This window comes from Eucyclogobius newberryi, unplaced genomic scaffold, assembly GCF_026437365.1.
Source record: "Eucyclogobius newberryi isolate DKJ021-1_F unplaced genomic scaffold, fEucNew1.0.hap1 SCAF_6, whole genome shotgun sequence".
Taxonomy (NCBI): domain Eukaryota; kingdom Metazoa; phylum Chordata; class Actinopteri; order Gobiiformes; family Gobiidae; genus Eucyclogobius; species Eucyclogobius newberryi.
Window position 1 is genome coordinate 10,346,208 of NW_027316278.1, and position 20,868 is coordinate 10,367,075.

The 20,868-nt window shown below is 46.1% G+C and overlaps 1 protein-coding gene across 1 annotated transcript in view; it reads left to right on the forward strand.

The window, feature by feature from the left end:
* Window positions 1–20,868, forward strand: part of adgrd2 (adhesion G protein-coupled receptor D2) — a 51,572-nt gene that overhangs the window by 24,569 nt on the left and 6,135 nt on the right. Inside the window, exons 13-19 of the mRNA XM_072432777.1 lie at window positions 413–539; window positions 1,140–1,243; window positions 2,434–2,536; window positions 3,666–3,819; window positions 7,845–7,978; window positions 13,097–13,212; window positions 18,405–18,525. Coding sequence (XP_072288878.1) covers window positions 413–539; window positions 1,140–1,243; window positions 2,434–2,536; window positions 3,666–3,819; window positions 7,845–7,978; window positions 13,097–13,212; window positions 18,405–18,525 — 859 coding nt within the window. The remainder of the gene's footprint in view (window positions 1–412; window positions 540–1,139; window positions 1,244–2,433; window positions 2,537–3,665; window positions 3,820–7,844; window positions 7,979–13,096; window positions 13,213–18,404; window positions 18,526–20,868) is intronic.

Sequence of the window (20,868 nt, forward strand, 5' to 3'; positions counted from 1 at the left end):
CAAAAACAAAGTAAGATTTGTAGTAAACTGGATATACAAAGCAAAATATTATATATTTCCGATGGGCAAAGGTCCACACACAAAAAAATCACTTCAGAAAAGAATGAATGAATATAAGTTATTTTGATTCTGTGCGTCTCACAGTCCTTTTGTCAAGTGTGTATTCACTCAAACTGACTGTTCATCAACTCACCCTCTAACCAGAGGATTGGGAGTTCGATCCTTGTTTCTGGCACACTTCCTTTGTGTGATTGAGTGAGCTCCTTCACATCAGTCTTCATTACATGTGCTTGAATCATTTCTTCATGTGAGGTCATTTTAAAGTCAATATAAATCACCATTATACTTCAAAACACAAAAGATTCCCCACGATTGTCGTAATAAACGCCCTGTGTCTGTCCCTCATGCTCAGGCCAGAGTCCGGCGGCTGGTGGAGCACAAAAGGCTGTGAGGTCATCTCCAAACATTACGGCTACACCGTGTGCTTCTGTAACCACACCACCAACTTCGCTTTGCTCCTCCAAGTTTACGAAGTCCAGGTAACGTTTCCCTTTCCATCTAACTACGTCATCCAGACTTCAGTCGGATCCAAGCTCGAGAGTGAAACTGAGACGTTGACGTTCCATGACTTTAGACCAGGCATGTCCAAACTACGGCCCGGGGACCAAAAGCGGCCCGCAGACCAATTTTTGTTGGCCCTCCGGCTTCCTGCTAAGTTGGTCCAAACAGTACTTTTTACTGTAAAATTGGTAAAAAATTTTGATGTTATACCAACCTAATATTCATGTTCCAGTCTTATTAAAAGGTGTGGAGGCGTTGAAACTATGTCAAAATGCAACATTTCCATTGATACACACAAATTTGACAAAGTCGGGTTGTTTGTGGCCCCCTGCTCTGTGTAAGTTTCAAAATGCGGCCCTCTGTGAAAAATGTTTGGACACCCCTGCTTTAGACGGTGTGGACAGAGATTGACCTTTTGACCCCGGCTTGGACAAAACAGTTAATTGACGAGTACAAATATTGGTTCATTAACGTTGTACAAACCTCTCCCTCCACCTCTCTCACTCACTGCCCAGCGTTTTTCACTGCGAGCGTTTCTATTCACGTCCTGTGTTTGTTTGTGTGTGTGCGTTTGCCAGTGGAGCCCGGAGCACCAGAGGGCCCTTGAGGTGCTGACGTTTATCGGCTGTGGAGTGTCTCTGTGCGGCCTCCTCTTCACCTTCGTGCTCTTCATCGCCGTGGGGTGAGTCGGAGGCCGTCGCCGGGAGCACTCCGCCAAGCGCCAGGGGTGAAGCGCTTAGAACCGCCGGCCACGCTCGCATCAATAAGTAACAAAAAAAAAGACTGCACTGCCGCGGCGCGCTGCACAGCTTTCATTTTATTCAATACTCTACATTTTTATGATATTTTTGCGTTTATTTTATGTATATGCACAGTGTAGTTTTTACGAAAATGCAGTAAAACTATTCATTTGCCTCTGGAATCTCTCAGTAGCGTCTCCATTTGTCAAAGAATTAGAATTATCGATGTCGTTTGGGGTAAAAGACAATCATTTCAATACTTTATCAATTGAATTAGTTAAAAGTTTTTATCTGTGTTTGCTTTTTCTTATCAGCGGCAGAAAGAAACAAAGTACAGTAAATCGTTTTGGTGTCTGAACATTACTCTTATCTGTGAATGTTACAGTTGATACTTTCGACAGTTTGAGAGCAGGTATATGTACTTTCTACTGCAGAAGTGAAGTACTTTTCTGTCTGGTTAAAGCAAGTTATTTCTAGCACGTTCATGATGACGTTTTTGACAAAGGTTTTGAGCAATCACAAAATATATAAATACAAACGACTAGATATATTAATTCAGTGATTAGTTCGTTTTTCTCTGTTTTTTTTCTTTTTTGCTATTTAAATTTTTTTTATTAGAACATATTTTGACAAAAACAAAACAACAACACAACAAAAACAACAGAAAGGGAAAATAAACACTAAAAAACACAAAAAAAACACTAAAAAGTAAATGTGTAAAATTAAAAAATATGGGGGGGAAAATAATAATAAATAGTAATACAAAGTAAAAAAAAGAGGAATCAGAGCATATTAAGCTCTGAATATTTGTCCCATTTTGTTTTTTCAATATGTCTATTTTTAAGTTGAGTCCTGAGGTTATTTTTTCCATTGTCCGTTATGACACTAGCCCAGTCCTTAACCGGTACTTTAATACTTTTACTGAAGTATTGTACGTGGTACCTTTACTCGAGTCATTTGTTGCTCCTGCGCGTTCATTCAACACGTACACAATGGCTTGTTTCTGTACGTACAATATCAAGGTTAAGAAACAAGACGATCCTCCACTCAAGCCGGCGTCACCTGACTTAGCTTGGTGTTAGCGTTAGCGTTAGCGGTTGTGTTATAGTTCTTGTGCCCCCTCTGTGCGCAGGGTCCCAAAGTCCGACCGGACCACCGTCCACAAAAACCTGATTGTGGCCCTGGCCGTGGCACAACTGCTGCTCATGTGCAGTGAAAAGGCTTCGGCCAATAAGGTGAGGGCTGGTAAAGGTGTGGCTTTTCATGCTGGTCGCCGTGACGTTGGGTTAGGTGTTGGACAAGCAGGTGTAGTAACAGGTCAGATCTTTGAAGAGGCGAGCATACTCTTTGTTGGTTGATAAAAGGTATATTTAGGGAAATAAAATCATCTGTATAATAAATAAATAAATAAATACATACATACATAAAAAATATATATATGAAAAAAGGAAAAAAATAATTAATTAATTAAAAAAATATATATAATAATTGAAAAAAAAATGAATAAATGCAAGATTTAAAACAAAAAAAGTAAGATAAAAACAGAGTGTCATTTTTAAGCCATCATTGTTGTGTTGGTGGCTGTGTGAGTAGTTCCATGAAAAGTCGAAGCGCCGTGACTTTAAATCTGAAAGATTTGCTGCGTGTCTTTCTCTCTCTCATCCCCGTTTCAAGCTGCACTGTCCTGTCTAATGCAGGTCCAAATATCCTTTCAGAAATGTATGAATTCATAAATTAAAATAAACAAAACTACTTGTATTATATATGTATTATGTGAAAAATAACTCTTTATATTATTATAGTAATTTTCCTGTTGATTTTCCTGTTGACATTGTGAAAGCAAAAGGAGCTTGTCTGCAGCTAATTATATAATAATAGAGTTTAATTGCCCGCAAACCAGAAAGCCCCTGTTAGCATGCTACTTGCTGTTAGCATTACAGTCACAGCAAAACTCTGCTCTGGCCCCTGAAAGATGTGAAACGTGCTGATAAACGATGACTAATTAGGGTTCAATAAATGCTTTAACAAAGTAGGAATAAGGTTGAACCACTGCAAAACTGAACCACGTTTTTAAGAGAGTTAAAGTCAGGTGCAATATCTTTGAGACAAATACAGTTTTGTGTAATGGAATATAATTTATAGTATCAAAAAAGTGTCTTTACATTTAGAGTTTGGCACGGCCTATGTTTTATGTTCCGTCCCAATCCGGACTAAACGCTCTGTATACGTGCTGACAAAGAATGCTAGAGTTCAATGGCGTTAGCTTATAAACATTTCCCTCAATATAGTAAAGTGAATCTTTGCTGGTCATTTTAGTTGTTTTTGTACTGAAATGGTGCGCGCTCTGTTCCCTGTCCTGCCCAGGTGGTGTGCTTCCTGGTGACGGCGCTACTCCACCTCTTCTACATGGCGTCCTTCTCGTGGATGCTGGTGGAGGGGCTTCTCCTCTGGAGCAAAGTGGTCTCCGTCAACATCAGCGAGGACCGGAGAATGAAGGTCTACTACGCCATTGGTTGGGGTGAGCTCAAACTGCTCCTCCTCTAGATGTACTCCAGCTCGCTTTAACAATATAGTAGTTTATTTAAGATGTGGGCAGGCAAAAGGAAATTATGGTAATATACAGATTTTTGTGTTATGGTTGGATCAAAAATAACAATTAAGCGAGTACCGTATTTTCTGCACTATATGGCGCACTTGGATTATATGCAATTAGGGTCTATTTTTTATTATAAGGCAATTAGGGTCTATTTTTTATTATAAGGCAATTAGGGTCTATTTTTGATCATTTTTCATATATAAGACGCACCGGACTATAAGGCGCAACAAGCCAAACAAAACGTGTCGCACACAAATTCAATGTCAGTGAGCACAACCAGAGTTAATCCATATATAAGACGCACTGGATTATAAAGCGCACTGGATTATAAAGCGCACTGGATTACAAAGCGCACTGGATTATAAAGCGCACTGGATTATAAAGCGCACTGGATTATAAAGTGCATTGGATTATAAAGCACACTGGATTATAATTGTTTGTTGAGAAAATTAAAGTGTACCTTATAGTGCAGAAAATACGGTAAATTCCAACCACACTCCAACCTTCGTGAAGTTAAAAAAGTCCTGCTCATACAGTCCTTTCATACAGATCCTATCACCGCTGATCGTTTGGAAATCAATTCAGGGACAATCGTTGTGATATTATGTCTCTGACGCTCGTATAAACAGAGCGTTTTATCAAACTTAACTCTGAGTGAATTCACTTTTCCTTCTGAAATGTCTCGATGTCTGAAAATCCATCTGATACTGCCGCTCGCCGCTTTAGCTGTGTCTTACATGTTGTTTGGATTAGCAGCGTTGCCCACCGTTCGCTTCACGTCTCACACCGTCACCCACTTTCTGCATTTCTCCCAAACACGCTGCAGCTGGGGCTCTGCATGTTACCAGAGCCGAGAGTGGGTCGTGTTATGTCGCGTTGTGGGCTGTTTTCTGATGAGCTTTACAAATACATGCATGCAGGGGGCTCCAGCTCAGGCCGGAACAGGCAGCCAGAGTGTCCCCAGACTAAATACACAACCCATGAGACTAAATAGACAACCCAGAAGTCCTTGTTCCATAAATATGTCTTTAAAACATGAGTGGATGTTGAATCGTTCACACCACCTGGGTTTGGTGTCTTATGAAACGCCTTTAATGACTTAGAGCTGCGCTGAACCGAGACGTTTGCATTTAAAGGGCATGTTTTGAATGGACCATGGTGTGTTTCCTCATTAAATAAGTTGTATTCAGCTTCATTCACGTTTCTTTCATTCATCCTGTTTACAAGATGAGTTTTTAGTGGTGGTTTTCCTCTACCAGTAAAAACATGTTCATAGAGTGATAGTGTATGGATGAAGGTGTGTTTGTGTGAGTGAATGTGGGACAACAGATGGAAATGAGCCCGTGTGAGCCAGCATGTGTGTTCTTTAACATGGTCTGTCCCGACCAAATCATCAAACAAACAAGCCTGAATTCACTAGCAGGGACCACGCCACAACAATGGAGGATGAAAGAATATTTATTGATAATAACGACGATGGAGCGACAATGGATCGACGAAGGATTGACGAAGGAGGGACGAAGGAGCGATGATGGAGCGACGATGGAGCGACGATGGAGCGACAAAGGATTGACAATGGGGAACGACTATGTAGCGACGATGCAGCGACGATGGAGCGACGATGGAGCGACGATGGATCGACGAAGGATCGACGAAGGAGGGACGAAGGAGCGATGATGGAGCGACGATGGAGCGACGATGGAGCGACAAAGGATTGACGATGTAGCGACGATGTAGCGACGATGTAGCGACGATGGAGCGACGATGGAGCGACGATGGAGCGACGATGGAGCGACGATGGAGCAACAAAGGATTGACAATGGAGAGCGACGATGTAGCGGCGATGGAGCGACGATGGAGCGATGATGGAGCGACGATGGAGCGACGATGGATTGACGATGGAGCGACGATGGAGCGACAAAGGATTGACAATGGGGAGCGACGATGGAGCGACGATGGAGCGACAATGGAGCGACGATGGAGCGACGATGGAGCGACGATGGAGCGACAATGGATCGACGAAGGATTGACGAAGGAGGGACGAAGGAGCGATGATGGAGCGACGATGGAGCGACAAAGGAGCGACAAAGGATTGACAATGGGGAGCGACGATGTAGCGACGATGGAGCGACGATGGAGCGACAAAGGATTGACAATGGGGAACGACGACGTAGCGACGATGTAGCGACGATATAGCGACGATGGAGCGACGATGGAGCGACTATGGAGCGACGATGGATCGACGAAGGATCGACGAAGGAGGGACGAAGGAGCGATGATGGAGCGACGAAGGATCGACGAAGGAGGGACGAAGGAGCGATGATGGAGCGACGATGGAGCGACGATGGAGCGACAAAGGATTGACAATGGAGAGCGACGATGTAGCGACGATGGAGCAACGATGGAGCGACGATGGATCGACGAAGGATTGACGAAGGAGGGACGAAGGAGCGATGATGGAGCGACGATGGAGCGACAAAGGATTGACAATGGGGAGCGACGATGTAGCGACGATGTAGCGACTATGGAGCGACGATGGAGCGACAAAGGATTGACAATGGGGAACGACGATGTAGCGACGATGTAGCGACGATGTAGCGACAATGGAGCGACGATGGAGCGACGATGGAGCGACGATGGATCGACGAAGGATCGACGAAGGAGGGACGAAGGAACGATGATGGAGCGACAATGGAGCGACGATGGAGCGACAAAGGATTGACGATGTAGCGACGATGGAGCGACGATGGAGCGACGATGGAGCGACAAAGGGTTGACAATGGAGAGCGACGATGTAGCGACGATGGAGCGACGATGGAGCGACGATGGAGCGACGATGGATTGACGATGGAGCGACGATGGATCGACAAAGGATTGACAATGGGGAGCGACGATGGAGCGACGATGGAGCGACGATGGAGCGACAAAGGATTGACAATGGGGAGCGACGATGGAGCGACGATGGAGCGACAATAGAGCGACGATGGAGCGACGATGGAGCGACGATGGAGCGACGATGGAGCGACGATGGAGCGACGATGGAGCGACGATCAAGCACGAAAGCTGGCTGGGTAGAGACTCAGGATGGGGGCTCTGTCTCTGGTAATCAGCCCCGCCCCCTCCGTAGATGGTGATGTGTTAAGGTGAAGATGATAGAGACATGGGGTGGGAGGGCGGGGTCGAGAGAGCAGAGACGACAAGAGATGCAGTGAAAAGGCCTTATAAATAGGGCTTCTGGGTAATTAGAGGTGTGGTTAGAGAGTGGTGGAGTAGAGGTTGAGGCGTGGTCCCGCTCCTGAACCCCCATTGGCGATTAACATCTCCAACTACACTAAGATGGAAATAAAGACTAAAACGAGTTCAAACCAGGATCCGGAGCAACAGTATGTATGAGTGGCAGCTTTACCTCCAGTTTCAGAAGTGATTTACCACCGACTGTGGAGTGAATGAGTTCAGACAACAGTGGGTACATTTACATCTACAGTAAAAGTCAGATAACTAGAATAATCTGATAACCCCAAATCTGACCTGCGGTGCACAAAAGACAAATCGGATGATCAAAAACAGCCAGTGGCACGTGTTAGTGAATGGATTTTTAGTTGTTAGCGTTTAGAGGACAGATTACACTGCATTTTAAACGATCTCTTTCAATACTAAACATTTTCTCATTAATTTTTCTCTATTAGTTTGCCCTTTTTCCATGATGAACAACAAATAAACCAGATCATTCACATCAGATGTAACATGCGTAAAAAGACATTTCGACTATCCCGATTTTTTGGGTGTGCGCTTAAACAACTGCAGCGCTTCGAATGGCCTGTCGAGCTTGTAAAGTGCCGGTTATCATTGCTTCATTTGGTTTTGTCTTTATTTCAGCGAAAAAAACTGAACAAAAATCAACCTGTTGAAACCTGCGCTTTCGCATGACCTTTCCTTCCCCTCCGCAGGACTTCCCGTGCTCATCGTGGGCGTCACACTGGCCGTGTCGGTGGACGAGTACACGGCAGAGGAACGCTGCTGGCTCAACGTGAAGAACGACACTATTTGGGCCTTTGTGGGACCCGTCATCTTTGTCCTAGCGGTATGTGCGCGTCGCTGACCTTTTTGAATTGTTCAGGCCGAATTGTGTCGGGCCGCTATTGTCATTCGGCTTTTAAAACATGCGACGTTTTCAAGGACGGATATGAAGACAAAATTGAACTGATAATTTGGTTATTATTCGGTGGGTTTTGCCGCAGCGGTGACTGAGCGCTTCACCCCGCGCGCGCTTTTCAATGGGGGAGCGGCAATGTCTAATTTGTGCAGGTATTCAAGCCAAATCCAATCAACCCGGGCGGGAAAATAACACCGCACAAATGGACAGATTCTCCGGTTTTATTTCTCCTCACAGTATGTTTGTCAGAGGTCTGTCCAGTTCATTTAATGTTCATCGGTGGTAAAAACGCATTCACTCTTTTAAAGCGTCAACATTTAAACGTCTGCTAATCACTATTTATCCGCGGAACCGATGAGGACGCCATTACGGTAGAAAAGCAGTGATGAATGGCAACGGAAATTTTGCTTTTGGAGTTTAGTTTTCTCCAAAAATGAAGCCGTCCATCCATCCATCTTCTGCCGCTTTATTCGGGGACGGGTCGCGGGGGCAGCAGTCTGAGCAGGGACTCCCAGACTTCCTTCTCCCCAGACACTTCCTCTAACTCCTCCGGGGGGATCCCGAGGCGTTCCCAGGCCAGCCGAGAGACAGTCTCTCCAGCGTGTCCTGGGTCTTCCCCGGGGCCTCTTCCCGGTGGGACATGCCTGAAACACCTCCCGAGGGAGGCGCCCAGGAGGCATCCTAAACAGATGCCCGAGCCACCTCAGCTGGCTCCTCTCGACGTGGAGGAGCAGCGGCTCTACTCCGAGCTCCCCCCGTGTGGACGAGCTCCTCACCTTATCTCTAAGGGAGCGCCCAGCCACACGGCGGAGGGAAGTCATTTCGACCGCTTGTATCCGCGATCTTGTTCTTTCGGTCACTACCCAAAGCTCATGACCATAGGTGAGGGCAGGAACGTAGACCGACCGGTAAATAGAGAGCTTTGCCTTTCGGCTCAGCTCCCTCTTTACCACAACGGTCCAATGCAGCGACTGCATCACTGCAGCCGCTGCACCGATCCGCCTGTCGATCTCACGCTCCATCCTTCCCTCACTCATGAACAAGACCCCGAGATACTTGAACTCCTCCACTTGGGGCAAGGACACCCCACCCACCTGGAGAGGGCAAGCCACCTTTTTCCGGTCGAGAACCATGGCCTCGGATTTGGAGGTGCTGATTCTCATCCCAGCCGCTTCACACTCGGCTGCAAACCGTCCCAGTGCATGTTGCAGGTCCGGGTTTGATGGAGCCATCAGGACAACATCGTCTGCAAACAGCAGAGATGAGATCCTGTGGTCCCCAAACCGGACACCCTCCGACCCCTGACTGCGCCTAGAAATTCTGTCCGTAAAAATTATGAACAGAACCGGTGACAAAGGGCAGCCCTGGCGGAGTCCAACATGCACTGGGAACAGGTCTGACTTACTGCCGGCAATGCGAACACAGCTCCTGCTCCGGTCATACTGGGACCGGACAGCCCTGAGCAAAGGGCCCCGGACCCCGTACTCCCGGAGCACCCCCCAAAGGACACCCCGAGGGACACGGTCGAAAGCCTTCTCCAGATCCACAAAGCACATGTGGACTGGTTGGGCAAACTCCCATGAACCCTCGAGCACCCGATGGAGGGTATAGAGCTGGTCCAGTGTTCCACGACCGGGACGAAAACCACTCTGCTCCTCCTGAATCCGAGGTTCGACTATCGGTCGGATTCTCCTCTCCAGTACCTTGGAATAGACCTTACCCGGGAGGCTGAGGAGTGTGATCCCTCTGTAGTTGGAACACACCCTCCAGTCCCCCTTCTTGAACAGAGGGACCACCACCCCGGTCTGCCAGTCCAGAGGCACGGTCCCCGAACGCCACGCGATGTTGCAGAGACGTGTCAACCAAGACAGTCCTACAACATACAGATACTTTAGGTACTCAAGGCGGATCTCATCCACCCCCGGAGCCCTGCCACCGAGGAGTTTGCGAACAACCTCAGTGACTTCAGCTTGGGTGATGGATGAGCCAGCCTCCGAGTCCCCGGTCTCTACTTCCTCTTCGGAAGACGTGACTGAGGGATTAAGGAGATCCTCAAAGTATTCCTTCCACCGTCCGACGACATCCCCAGTCGAGGTCAGCAGGCCTCCACCCGCACCGTAAACGGTGTTGGTGAGACACTGCTTCCCCCTCCTGAGGCGCTGGACGGTTTGCCAGAATTTCTTTGGTGCCAACCGATAGTCCTCCTCCATGGCCTCCCCGAACTCCTCCCAGGCCCGGGTTTTTGCCTCTGTGACAGCACGAGCCGCGGCTCGCTTGGCCTGCCGATACCCGTCGATGACCTCCGGAGACCTACAAGCCAGAGTGGCCTGATAGGCCTCCTTCTTCAGCCTGACGACATCCCTTACTTCCGGTTTCCACCACCGGGTTCGGGGGTTGCCGCCACGACAGGCACCGGAGACTTTGCGACCACAACTCCGAGCAGCCGCATCAACAATGGAGGCGGAGAACATGGTCCACTCGGACTCAATGTCCCCAACCTCCCCCGGGACATGGGAGAAGCTCTCCCGGAGGTGCGAGTTGAATACCCTACTGACAGAGGGCTCCACTAGACGTTCCCAACAGACCCTCACAATGCGCTTGGGTCTGCCAAGTCTGTCCGGCTTCCTCCTCCGCCAGCGGATCCAACTCACCACCAGGTGGTGATTGGTTGACAACTCTGCCCCTCTCTTCACCCGAGTGTCCAAGACACGCGGCCGGAGGTCTGATGACACGACAACAAAGTCGATCATTGACCTCCGGCCTAAGGTGTCCTGGTGCCATGTGCACTGATGGACACCCTTGTGCTTGAACATGGTGTTCGTTATGGACAATCCGTGGCTAGCACAGAAGTCCAATAACTTAACACCGCTCGGGTTCAGATCGGGGAAGCCGTTCTTCCCGATCACCCCTCTCCAGGTGTCACTGTCATTGCCCACGTGGGCGTTGAAGTCCCCCAGTAGAACAACGGAGTCCCCGGTCGGTGCACTGTCCAGTACCCCTCCCAAGGACTCCAAGAAGGCCGGGTACTCTGCACTGCTGTTCGGCCCGTAGGCCGCCACAACAGTGAGAGACCTGTCCCCCACCCGAAGACGGAGGGACGCGACCCTCTCGTTCACCGGGGTAAACTCCAACACGTGGCGGCTGAGCTGAGGGGCTATCAGCAAGCCCACACCAGCCCGCCGCCTCTCCCCGCGGGCAACACCAGAGAAGTGGAGCGTCCAGCCCCTCTCGAGGAGATGGGTTCCAGAGCCCAAACTGTGCGTGGAGGTGAGGCCGACTATATCTAGTCGGTATCGCTCGACCTCCCGCACAAGCTCAGGCTCTTTCCCCCCCAGCGAGGTGACATTCCATGTCCCCAGAGTTAGTCTCTGTGTCTGGAGATCTGGTCGCCGAGGCCCCTGCCGTCGACTGCCGCCCAGATCTCTCTGCACCGGCCCCTTATGGATCCTCCTGCGGGTGGTGGCCCCACGGGAGGGCGGCCCCACGTCGCTCTTTCGGGCTGTGCCCGGCCGGGCCCCGTGGGGTAAGACCCGGCCACCAGGCGCTCGCCATGGAGCACCCATCCCAGGCCTGGCTCCAGGATGGGGCCCCGGTGACGCCGATCCGTGCGACGTAAACTGCCTTGTTCGTGTCGTCGTCATAAGAGGCTTCTGAACCGATCTTTGTCTGACCCGTCACCTAGGACCTGTTTGCCTCCCTACCAGGGGCATGAAGCCCCCGACAACATAGCTCCCGGGATCATTCGGGCACTCAAACCCCTCCTAAGGTGTCGGTTCAAGGAGAGGAAAATGAAAATGAAGCCGTAGGGTAACCGTAAAGCCGTAAATAACGATAAGTCTTAAAAACAAGTCAGGTGAAAATAGTGGTGAGCTTTAATGGCCTGAGAGTGTTTTAAAGAGTTTAGTTCTTGTAGATTGGATCCTAAATCTGTCAAATTGATTCCATTTCCAGCTTCTAATATCATCAAAAAGTGTCCCTGGAGATGTTTTAGTGAAATACATTAAAGTGCCTCTGACAGGTCGGACAGCTCATCGAACTAAAATGCAGTTAAGATAAAGATATTTAGAATTTTGTTAAACAATTTTAAACATTTGATCACAGAAGAGCACATTTTTCGGTTTATAATTTCACTTCCTGTTTGTAATTGATGACATCACACTAGGAAATCACCCAGCAAACTCTGGGCAAAAACCTCAATTCTCAAGCAATTCTTTTAAATTTACAGACAGAAATATATGAGAGCGACTTTATTTCGTTGAATTCACGTTTAGAGAGTCAAAAAAGTCAGTTATTTGTGTAAATTATTCATAAAGTTTGACTGGAATGAGTATTGTGAAGTCACTTCCTGTTATTTTCTACAGATTTTTCAACATTTTCTCCACAAATACTTACTCAATTGGTGTAAAACTATAATTTAGACGTACAACAGGTACAAATACACCAAATAAAGTCAAAATTAGAAAATTGTAAAAACCTATATATATGCCATTTAATGTACGTATAAGGTTTGCTGATACCCACAGTTAAAATGATGTGATCTTGATGAAATAAACATGTTGAACTCCACTGTACTACACTAATGTGAAGCTGTTGTACAAGACAGAGGCTAATTCACTCATGTCAATGTGATAAACGCACCAAAATTACTGGTTTAGCTTTAGTTGGTGATTTTATTCATTTGTGATTGTTTTTTCCTTCAAACTACTCTCTATTGTTGGATTAATAGAATCGCCAGAACACAAACGTATTGTAGTTTTTGAATCGCTGTGAGACAATGGTTAAATCGTTCTCCAGATTCATGCACAAATACATGTCGCTGAGTTAAAGTGAGACTTAAGTCCATTTACTTGCAGAAATCCCCTTCTTCTGTCACTTGTAAAGCTTTCTTCAGCCCTGGATAAGATTCCTTCCTCCTTCCTTTTGCATCCTGTTGGAGCTAACTGCGCGCACGGGGACTCGGCGTCGCCTCTCCGGGCTAAGTGGATGCACTGCACGGGCGAATGTACTCTCCGCTCCTATCGAAACCGCTGTGTCTGTTGCCTCCAGGTCAACTCGGTGGTCCTCTGTCGCGTCGTCATGGTGACCGTCTCCAGCGCTCGGCGACGGACCAAGATGCTGAGCCCGAGTTCAGCGACCAAGATGCAGACCTTCGACCTTACGTGGTGAGCGCGGCCCACGTTTAAGGCACTTTCGTTTCTATGAAGTAATATTTGCTTTTTCTCGTGTATTTGTGTTAAAAAGGGAAAAAAAGTGGTCAATAGCAGCACTGTGAGAGAGGGTGAGGAGGTTAGTTTGGGAGTTTTGCTGTGGGAGTGTTCAGGCTTATCGGCGCCGCACCTGCTCCGGACACAGCTGTTTCTGTGTTTTAATTTCACTTTCCCCTCTCTCTGTGTTCTAGCTCAAACTCATGTGTGTGTGTGTGTGTGTGTGTGTGTGTGTGTGTGTGTGTGTGTGTGTGTGTGTGTGTGTGTGTGTGTGTGTGTGTGCGTGTGTGTGTGTGTTCATGTGTGTGTGTGTGTGTGTGTTCATGTGTGTGTGTGTGTGTGTGTGTGTGTGTGTGCGTGCGTGTGTGTGTGTGTGTGTGTGCGTGCGCGTGCGTGCGTATGTGTGTGTGTGTGTGTGCGTGCGTGAGTGTGTGTTCATGTGTGTGTGTGTGTGTGTGTGTGTTCATGTGTGTGTGAGTGTGAGTGTGTGTGTGTGTGTGTGTGTGTGTTCATGTGTGTACATACATTATATAAATACATTACAATACAATACATACATACATACATTCATTCATTCATTCATTCATACATACATATATTACACACATACATATATTACACACATACATATATTACATGCATACATATATTACATGCATACATTCATATGTGAAGTTGAAACACAATTCCTCTTTTATTCTGAGCTGTTTAAGTTGCTATGGTAATGGCTGGAGGTGCAGTAAAGCTTTGCCCTTTGACCTCTCAGTGAACCATACGAACAATCATTGTAAATAACACTTTGAATAGTTTCCATAGGAGTAGTTTTTACATACCATAAGCTTTACATTAGAGCTAGAGTCACGTCTGTCACAGTTTGTCGTGGATCAACAGCTTTGGGGTTAACAAGTGACAGTTATTAGTCATAACTCTTACCAATAGAAGTAATTAAAGGGAATAGTTTAATTTAAGTTCAAGTTCATGTACACACAAATACATTAGAATATTGCAGGATAGTAATTGTTATTATTATTATAATTGGCCTTGGCTCATTATTATCGGGCCTAATGATTATCATCATCATCATTAGGCCCGAGCGCCACAAGCTGGCGAGAGGCCTATTAGTCTCGTAAGGCCGTGCGAAGCACGGCTGCGAAAGTGCGCACGTAGTGCGCACGAAATCGAGCGCGAAGCGCTCGCCCACTTCCAAACACTCACTAACGCACTCCTCCACTCATGCACGCCCCGTGCATAGTAATTAGTTGTAGGAAAATGGAACATTACCGTTGTAAACGGGCGAAGCCCGTGCAAAAGTTCGCACTAAACGAGCACTTTACATTGGGATGTCGCGGTCGTCATCCCCATATAAAGCACTCATTTGCGCTAAGTAGCTCACGAATACGTTCCCCATCTCTTGCATGTTCTGTGCATATAAGCATGTAAAGCGTCATAAGGCTCTGGTACAGCTGGCAGCCCGGTGTAAGCGCTCTCTCTTCTTTCTCACACTTATTGTGCTTTATCTCCTATATTTTGTAAATATAGTTAGTACATTTTTTCTATTTTACTGTACGATAGGGACACGCGCTGGAATAGTTTTTTAATTCAACTGTTTTTGACTTTTTTCGGCTGGATTTGAGCGTTTTTCGTTGTGTTGTTGTGACGTGAGCTAGCTCCGAGCGAGCCCACCAGCCCCCCCCCGCGCCCTCCGGCCGCGCTAAAGTACGGCGTGTCGTCGGTACACGTTTATATACACGTTTATATGAAAGAGGAACTTCACGAACGATCGGGACACGCACTGGAATCGCTTTAATTCAACTTGTTTTGACTTTATTCGGCTGGATTGAGTGTTTTCGTCGTGTCGTTGCGATGTGTTTTGGCTCTGAGTCCCCCGGCTCCGGCCCCGCCCCCCGGCTCCGGCCCCGCCCCCTGGCCGGCACCGTACCGCGTTTCCACAAAGGAGTAACTCATGAAACTGTGGAGAACAGTCGTCTTACCCGGAGAGCGTCACGTTATCCCGTCGCAATACTGACCTAACCTAATACTGATGTGCAATTCTGTCGTATGTGCAATTGCTGTTGGAATTCATGTGCAATTCATGTGCAATTACTGTGAAATTCATGTGCAATCTATGTGCTGTCGTGACACATATTCATGTGCAATTACCGTCGTGATCACATGCAATGGTATTTATTTATTTATTTGTCTATGGGAGTTTTTATTTATTTATAGGAGATCTTCTACTGAAAGTGTTTTTCAGACTTCCTATAAGTGATCTGTTCTTCTGTATCTACCTCTGTATCTACCTGCGTTGCACCAATGAAATTTCCCCATGTGGGACAATAAAGGAATATCTTATCTTATTTTATCTTATGTAATGCAAAAATGTAACATTATTACTGTATAGAGGGCCAAAAACACAAAGTGGGCGGAGCCCACTCAAAATTATCGAAAGTACCTGTCAGTGACCCACACCATGAAAATGTATAGTTTATGATATTTGAAAAATGGGAAACATTGTTTTCGCATCGGAATATTCTTCTTCTTCTTCTTCTTCTTCTTCTTCTTCTTCTCGGGACCAACCCCCCTATTTTTCACCCAGTGAACATTGACGAAAAGTCACAAAAATTTACACACCTCTAAAAATTGTGCCTCCTTACATTCTGGCTATCTCCCTTTTCTAAAATTTAAAAAATTGGCGTGTCAGCGCCCTCAAATGTACCAAAAATGCATTAAGATAGAAAATGACCCAAAAAAAATCTTATCGTAGAATCATGAAATTTGTCGCAGAGGTAGATGGTGACAAGAGAAGTAAAAAAATATTATTGCGGCAACGCCGTCCGCCCAACCAAATGTCGGCCATATTGGTTCAAAAATGGCTTATTATGACTTGGGAGTTTTTCCAAACGTCTTACTTTTACGAACTCCTCCCAGGCCGTTGGCCCTAAAAAGCTGAAATTTGGTGAAAATGCTACTGAGGAATGGGACATCAAAAGTTATTCAAATTACATTGATACCTGTCACGGTCTCTGTGCGGCGAAGCCGCAAACTGTAGCTAGAATTTCAGAAATCTCCCATATTTAAAATTTCTGCCGTTTGCGCAGATACAGTCCGAATTGCGTCAAATTCGAATCAGTTGTTAAACTCTTTGCCCTAAACCTACTTGAAGTGAAATAAATTTATTTGGCGCCACAGCGCCCCCTACAGATTTTATATGGAGGTTAAATGTTTAGTTTTCCGAAATTTGACACAAAACTCAATTTTGGCATTCCCATCAAAATGTAAATGAGAGCCATGTCATTGACTCATGTCAATTGTTACGGTGTTGCCGTAGTGATGACCCAAACCTCCCATGTTATTCCAATGGGGAAATCGCCAGAACATGCTTACACTTTATACTTTCACCAACTCCTCCTAGGGCATTAGCCCTATCAACATGAAATTTGGTGAGACTCATCTCCAGGGGTGGACCATCAAAATGTATTCACATTTTTATTCAAAGAGTTATGGTCTCTGTGCGGCAAAGCCGCACATTTTGCCAAGAATTCAAAATAAAATGCTTTTGATGGTAAAACAAAGGGGAGAAGATGTGACAGCGTCACAGATTCAGCAGTAGGCGTACTAAAAAGGACAATTGGGGCGCATTAGCGCCCCCTCCTCTTGCGGCGTGGCGGCGGCGCGGCGAGGGCCGATCATTGCCGCTTGCAGCTATATTTATTATTATTATCACTGATTTGAACTTATATGTCTCGGATATTCCTCCACCAGATCAGATTTTCTCGCACATCAGTTTACTTTTTGCATTTTGCCTCAACTTTTCTTTGTGTAAATTGATCCAAAAAGTCCGCTCGCCCAAACTGAACATCTTTGAACTGAATAAAAGAGAAGAGAAAGTGAATTGAGTGGCAGCTCTTGTCCTTGCGGCTCCGCTGCAGTCTTCAAACTCATCTCTTTGCCCAGGTGTGGGGCGCCCGCTACAATAGCCCTCCGAACACAAACGACCTCCTCTGCCTTGACCCACGCAACGGTTATTGGATGTCTAAGCGCCGGGATCTTTGAAATTGTGATTGTGAAAAGAACAGAAGTGGCACAGTTGCACGCCGAATCCATACCACAAAGTTCCATGGGAATTCAAGACGGGGACGGCATTATTGGAACACCTTGAAAAGTCCGCGTTGCTTTAGTCCTTCGACTTCGCTAAATGTTTGAAGTGTTTGGCGCAGAGGCCAGCACGGCGGTGTAGATTGTGATTGTGTCTGTCGGCAGAGAAGGTCCAACGATTCATATGCAAACAAAGAACAGAGCGTTCGTATGTTTGGGTCATGTAAGCTCTGAAAACTGAATGTATTTATCATTGTGATGTTGCCACGATAAACATAGCACCGTTGGTTGGACTATGTAGGAAGTCATTGTATTCCATCACGTTTACTATCTCATTCTAGAGCAGGGGTGGGCAAACTGCGGCCCGCGGGCCACATACGGCCTGTTTGTCTTTATAATCTGGCCCGCCAAACATGCAAAGTAACATTTTTTTTTAAATGATAATTATATATATATATATATATATATATATATATATATTATTATTATTATTATTATGTTTTTGCCCTTAGGCATCTGTCTGCAAAGTTATATTTTATTTGATATTAAAAATAAATAAAACCAATGATCGCGGGCCGGCCCTCCGCTTCTTGCCTGGATTAGAATATGGCCCTTGGAGGAAAATAATTGCCCACCCCTGATCTAGAGAGTGTAGATGTCCCAGGAGCCTCACTGAGAGCGTAATAGTCCCTCTACAACAGCGGTCCCCAACCTTTTTCCTCAAGAGGACCAGTACGATCACAAGATGTATTTTCAGGGACCGGTTGAAGGGGGCGGAGCCAGTAACAACAGTACAAACCCTTCTATAACTTTTAAAATACCTTATTACTTATGTTTGCTGTTTATTAGATAAACTGGCTCTATATTTTCATGATTAAAACACATATAATATTGAGACTTAAACAGACTTTAAAAAAAATGTAAAAATACATTTGCCTCTGAGGCCCAGTAGCAGATGGCCCGCGGCCCGGTTTTGGGCCGCGGCCCGGTGGTTGGGGACCCCTGCTCTACAACACTGTCACTGTACAAGTCGAGTTCACCTGTGTGTCTTCCAGGGCAGTGACCCGTCCCGTGCTGATCCTGCTGCCTGTCCTGGGACTCACCTGGCTCTGTGGGGTCCTGGTGCACCTCTCTGTGGCGTTGGCTTACGTCTTCATTCTTCTCAACGCTTTCCAGGTGAATGTCTGACGTCGGATCATGTTTAACGTCAGAACAAACACATTTGAGTCGCGACAAAAGTGTAGAAACTCAGTTCAATGCTACTTTGAAGACTGTGGTGTGAATCTGATGCGTGCGTGAAGGATTGGTGGTGGTGGGAGGGGCCGATGGCACATTTTGGCAGCCTCTCTTCTGTCAGTCTGCCCCAGGTGTGGAGTGAAGGAATACTGCAGTGTAAAGCATCTCTGAGTGTCCAAATAAGCACTATACTCTTACAATGTTTTGTTTATTTGACAGATGAGAGGTTTTGTTGAGTCAGCAGATTGTGAGAACGACATTATCACTTTCTTCAGTCATTATTTGCGTTCGCTTTTGACGTATTCTTGAGTATTATTGTTCTGAAGTAGTGGTAAATACTTTTGGCCACTTGACGTAACTTTGATGGAGAAACCAGAAATAGATCCATTAAAAATAGTACACACACTTTGAGCATATTTCCTCATAAAATGTGAAACGTTAGCTCCTCACTCCGTTCTCGTCTGCAGTTTTGGCCCTCTCAGCACTCCCCCTGCTCTTTAATGAATCAGAACGAGCTGGCCCCTGCGTGACCCCCCGAGCTGCTAGTTAATTTAGATTTACAGCCAGTGTCCAGCTGAGGCCAGATAAGGCGGGAGTAGGAGTTCTTCCTCTGGAGGAAGGAGGCTGGGACCGGGACTGCCCACTTTCTCCCAGTCTGCTGCTCCAAACAAGAGACGGAGTCAAGTAGTAAAGACGACTGAAGTTTGCTGACTGTTGCTGCTTCTGGTTTATGGTTAATATTCCTGGGCCTATAACCTGGCAGAGCTAATATATGTAGCACTCCAGAGTCAAGATTGTACACATTATCAGTCATTTGAAAGTGAGCAGGTCAAGTTGGACTGTTCAATCTAATACTTCAAGCTGATTGGACAAAGTTGTAGTTGAACAAGCAGAAAAATCTAAGTTTTAATTGGTCTGATGAATATGAAACAAGGATTCAAGCTCAAACGCAGCAGCGAGAGCGACTCAACATGGATTCTCAAGTTTATAAATCCCAAATATCATCATATTTTTAACCACTGGTCACTAGTACCAGGATATTGACCTCTGCTCACTGTTGCCATTACACGAGATTACTTATAAACACGGCCAACAAGGGAGGGTCTGCAGAGCCGCGGCGCGCAGCCGAAAAAGACATTTTATTTTTGTGCCGGCCCCGCGCCGCGGCTCCTGAAACTGTGCTGCTATTTGACCGCGTTTTAGCGACGTTTTAGACCGCGCCGGGTTAAGGTTAGGGTTAGGGTTAGGGTTAGGTTTAAGGTTAGGGTTAGGGTTAGGGTTAAGTTAGGGTTAGGGTTAAGGTTAGGGTTAGGGTTAAGGTTAGGGTTAGGGTTAGGGTTAAGGTTAGGGTTAAGGTTAGGGTTAAGGTTAAGGTTAAGGTTAGGGTTAAAGTTAGGGTTAGGGTTAGGGTTAAGGTTAGGGTTAAGGTTAGGGTTAGGGTTAAAGTTAGGGTTAGGGTTAAGGTTAAGGTTAGGGTTAAGGTTGAGGTTAAGGTTAGGGTTAAAGTTAGGGTTAAGGTTAAGGTTAGGGTTAGGGTTAGGGTTAGGGTTAAGGTTAAGGTTAGGGTTAAGGTTAGGGTTAGGGTTAAGGTTAGGGTTAAAGTTAGGGTTAGGGTTAGGGTTAAGGTTAGGGTTAAGGTTAGGGTTAGGGTTAAAGTTAGGGTTAGGGTTAAGGTTAATGTTAGGGTTAGGGTTAGGGTTAGGGTTAAGGTTAGGGTTAAGGTTAGGGTTAGGGTTAGGGTTAAAGTTAGGGTTAGGGTTAAGCTTAAGCTTAAGGTTAAGGTTAGGGTTAGGGTTCGCCATGAGGCTATAACAGGCTATAAGGGAAATGCTGCGGTCACTGAAACTGCGCGGCCATTTGACCGCGCCGCGGCTCTCCAGCCACGGCCTATAAACAAAGCACACACTATACTTACTGCAAATACTATTAGACCTACGTTTTTTCAGACTCTGGAATCACACATTTTGATTATTGTCATTGTCACTTGACTTGAGCCTTGAACTTATTCTTGAACACATCTGCCTCTATTTCAATAACCACATACAATTATTATCTCAATCACCATGAACCATAATGTATCTCACCTCGTATATGTTCGCTAAAATGCATTTTTAGGCTTTTTTAAAGATTTTTTTTTGCTTTATTAGACAGGAAAGAACGGTGTGAAATGGGGGTGAGAGAGAAGGGAGGACATAAAGCAAACTGTCGGACACTGTCGGGTGCTGTGCCACAACCGCTCGACCACCGGGCAGCACCAATTCAAACATTTCCAATTTCCAATCA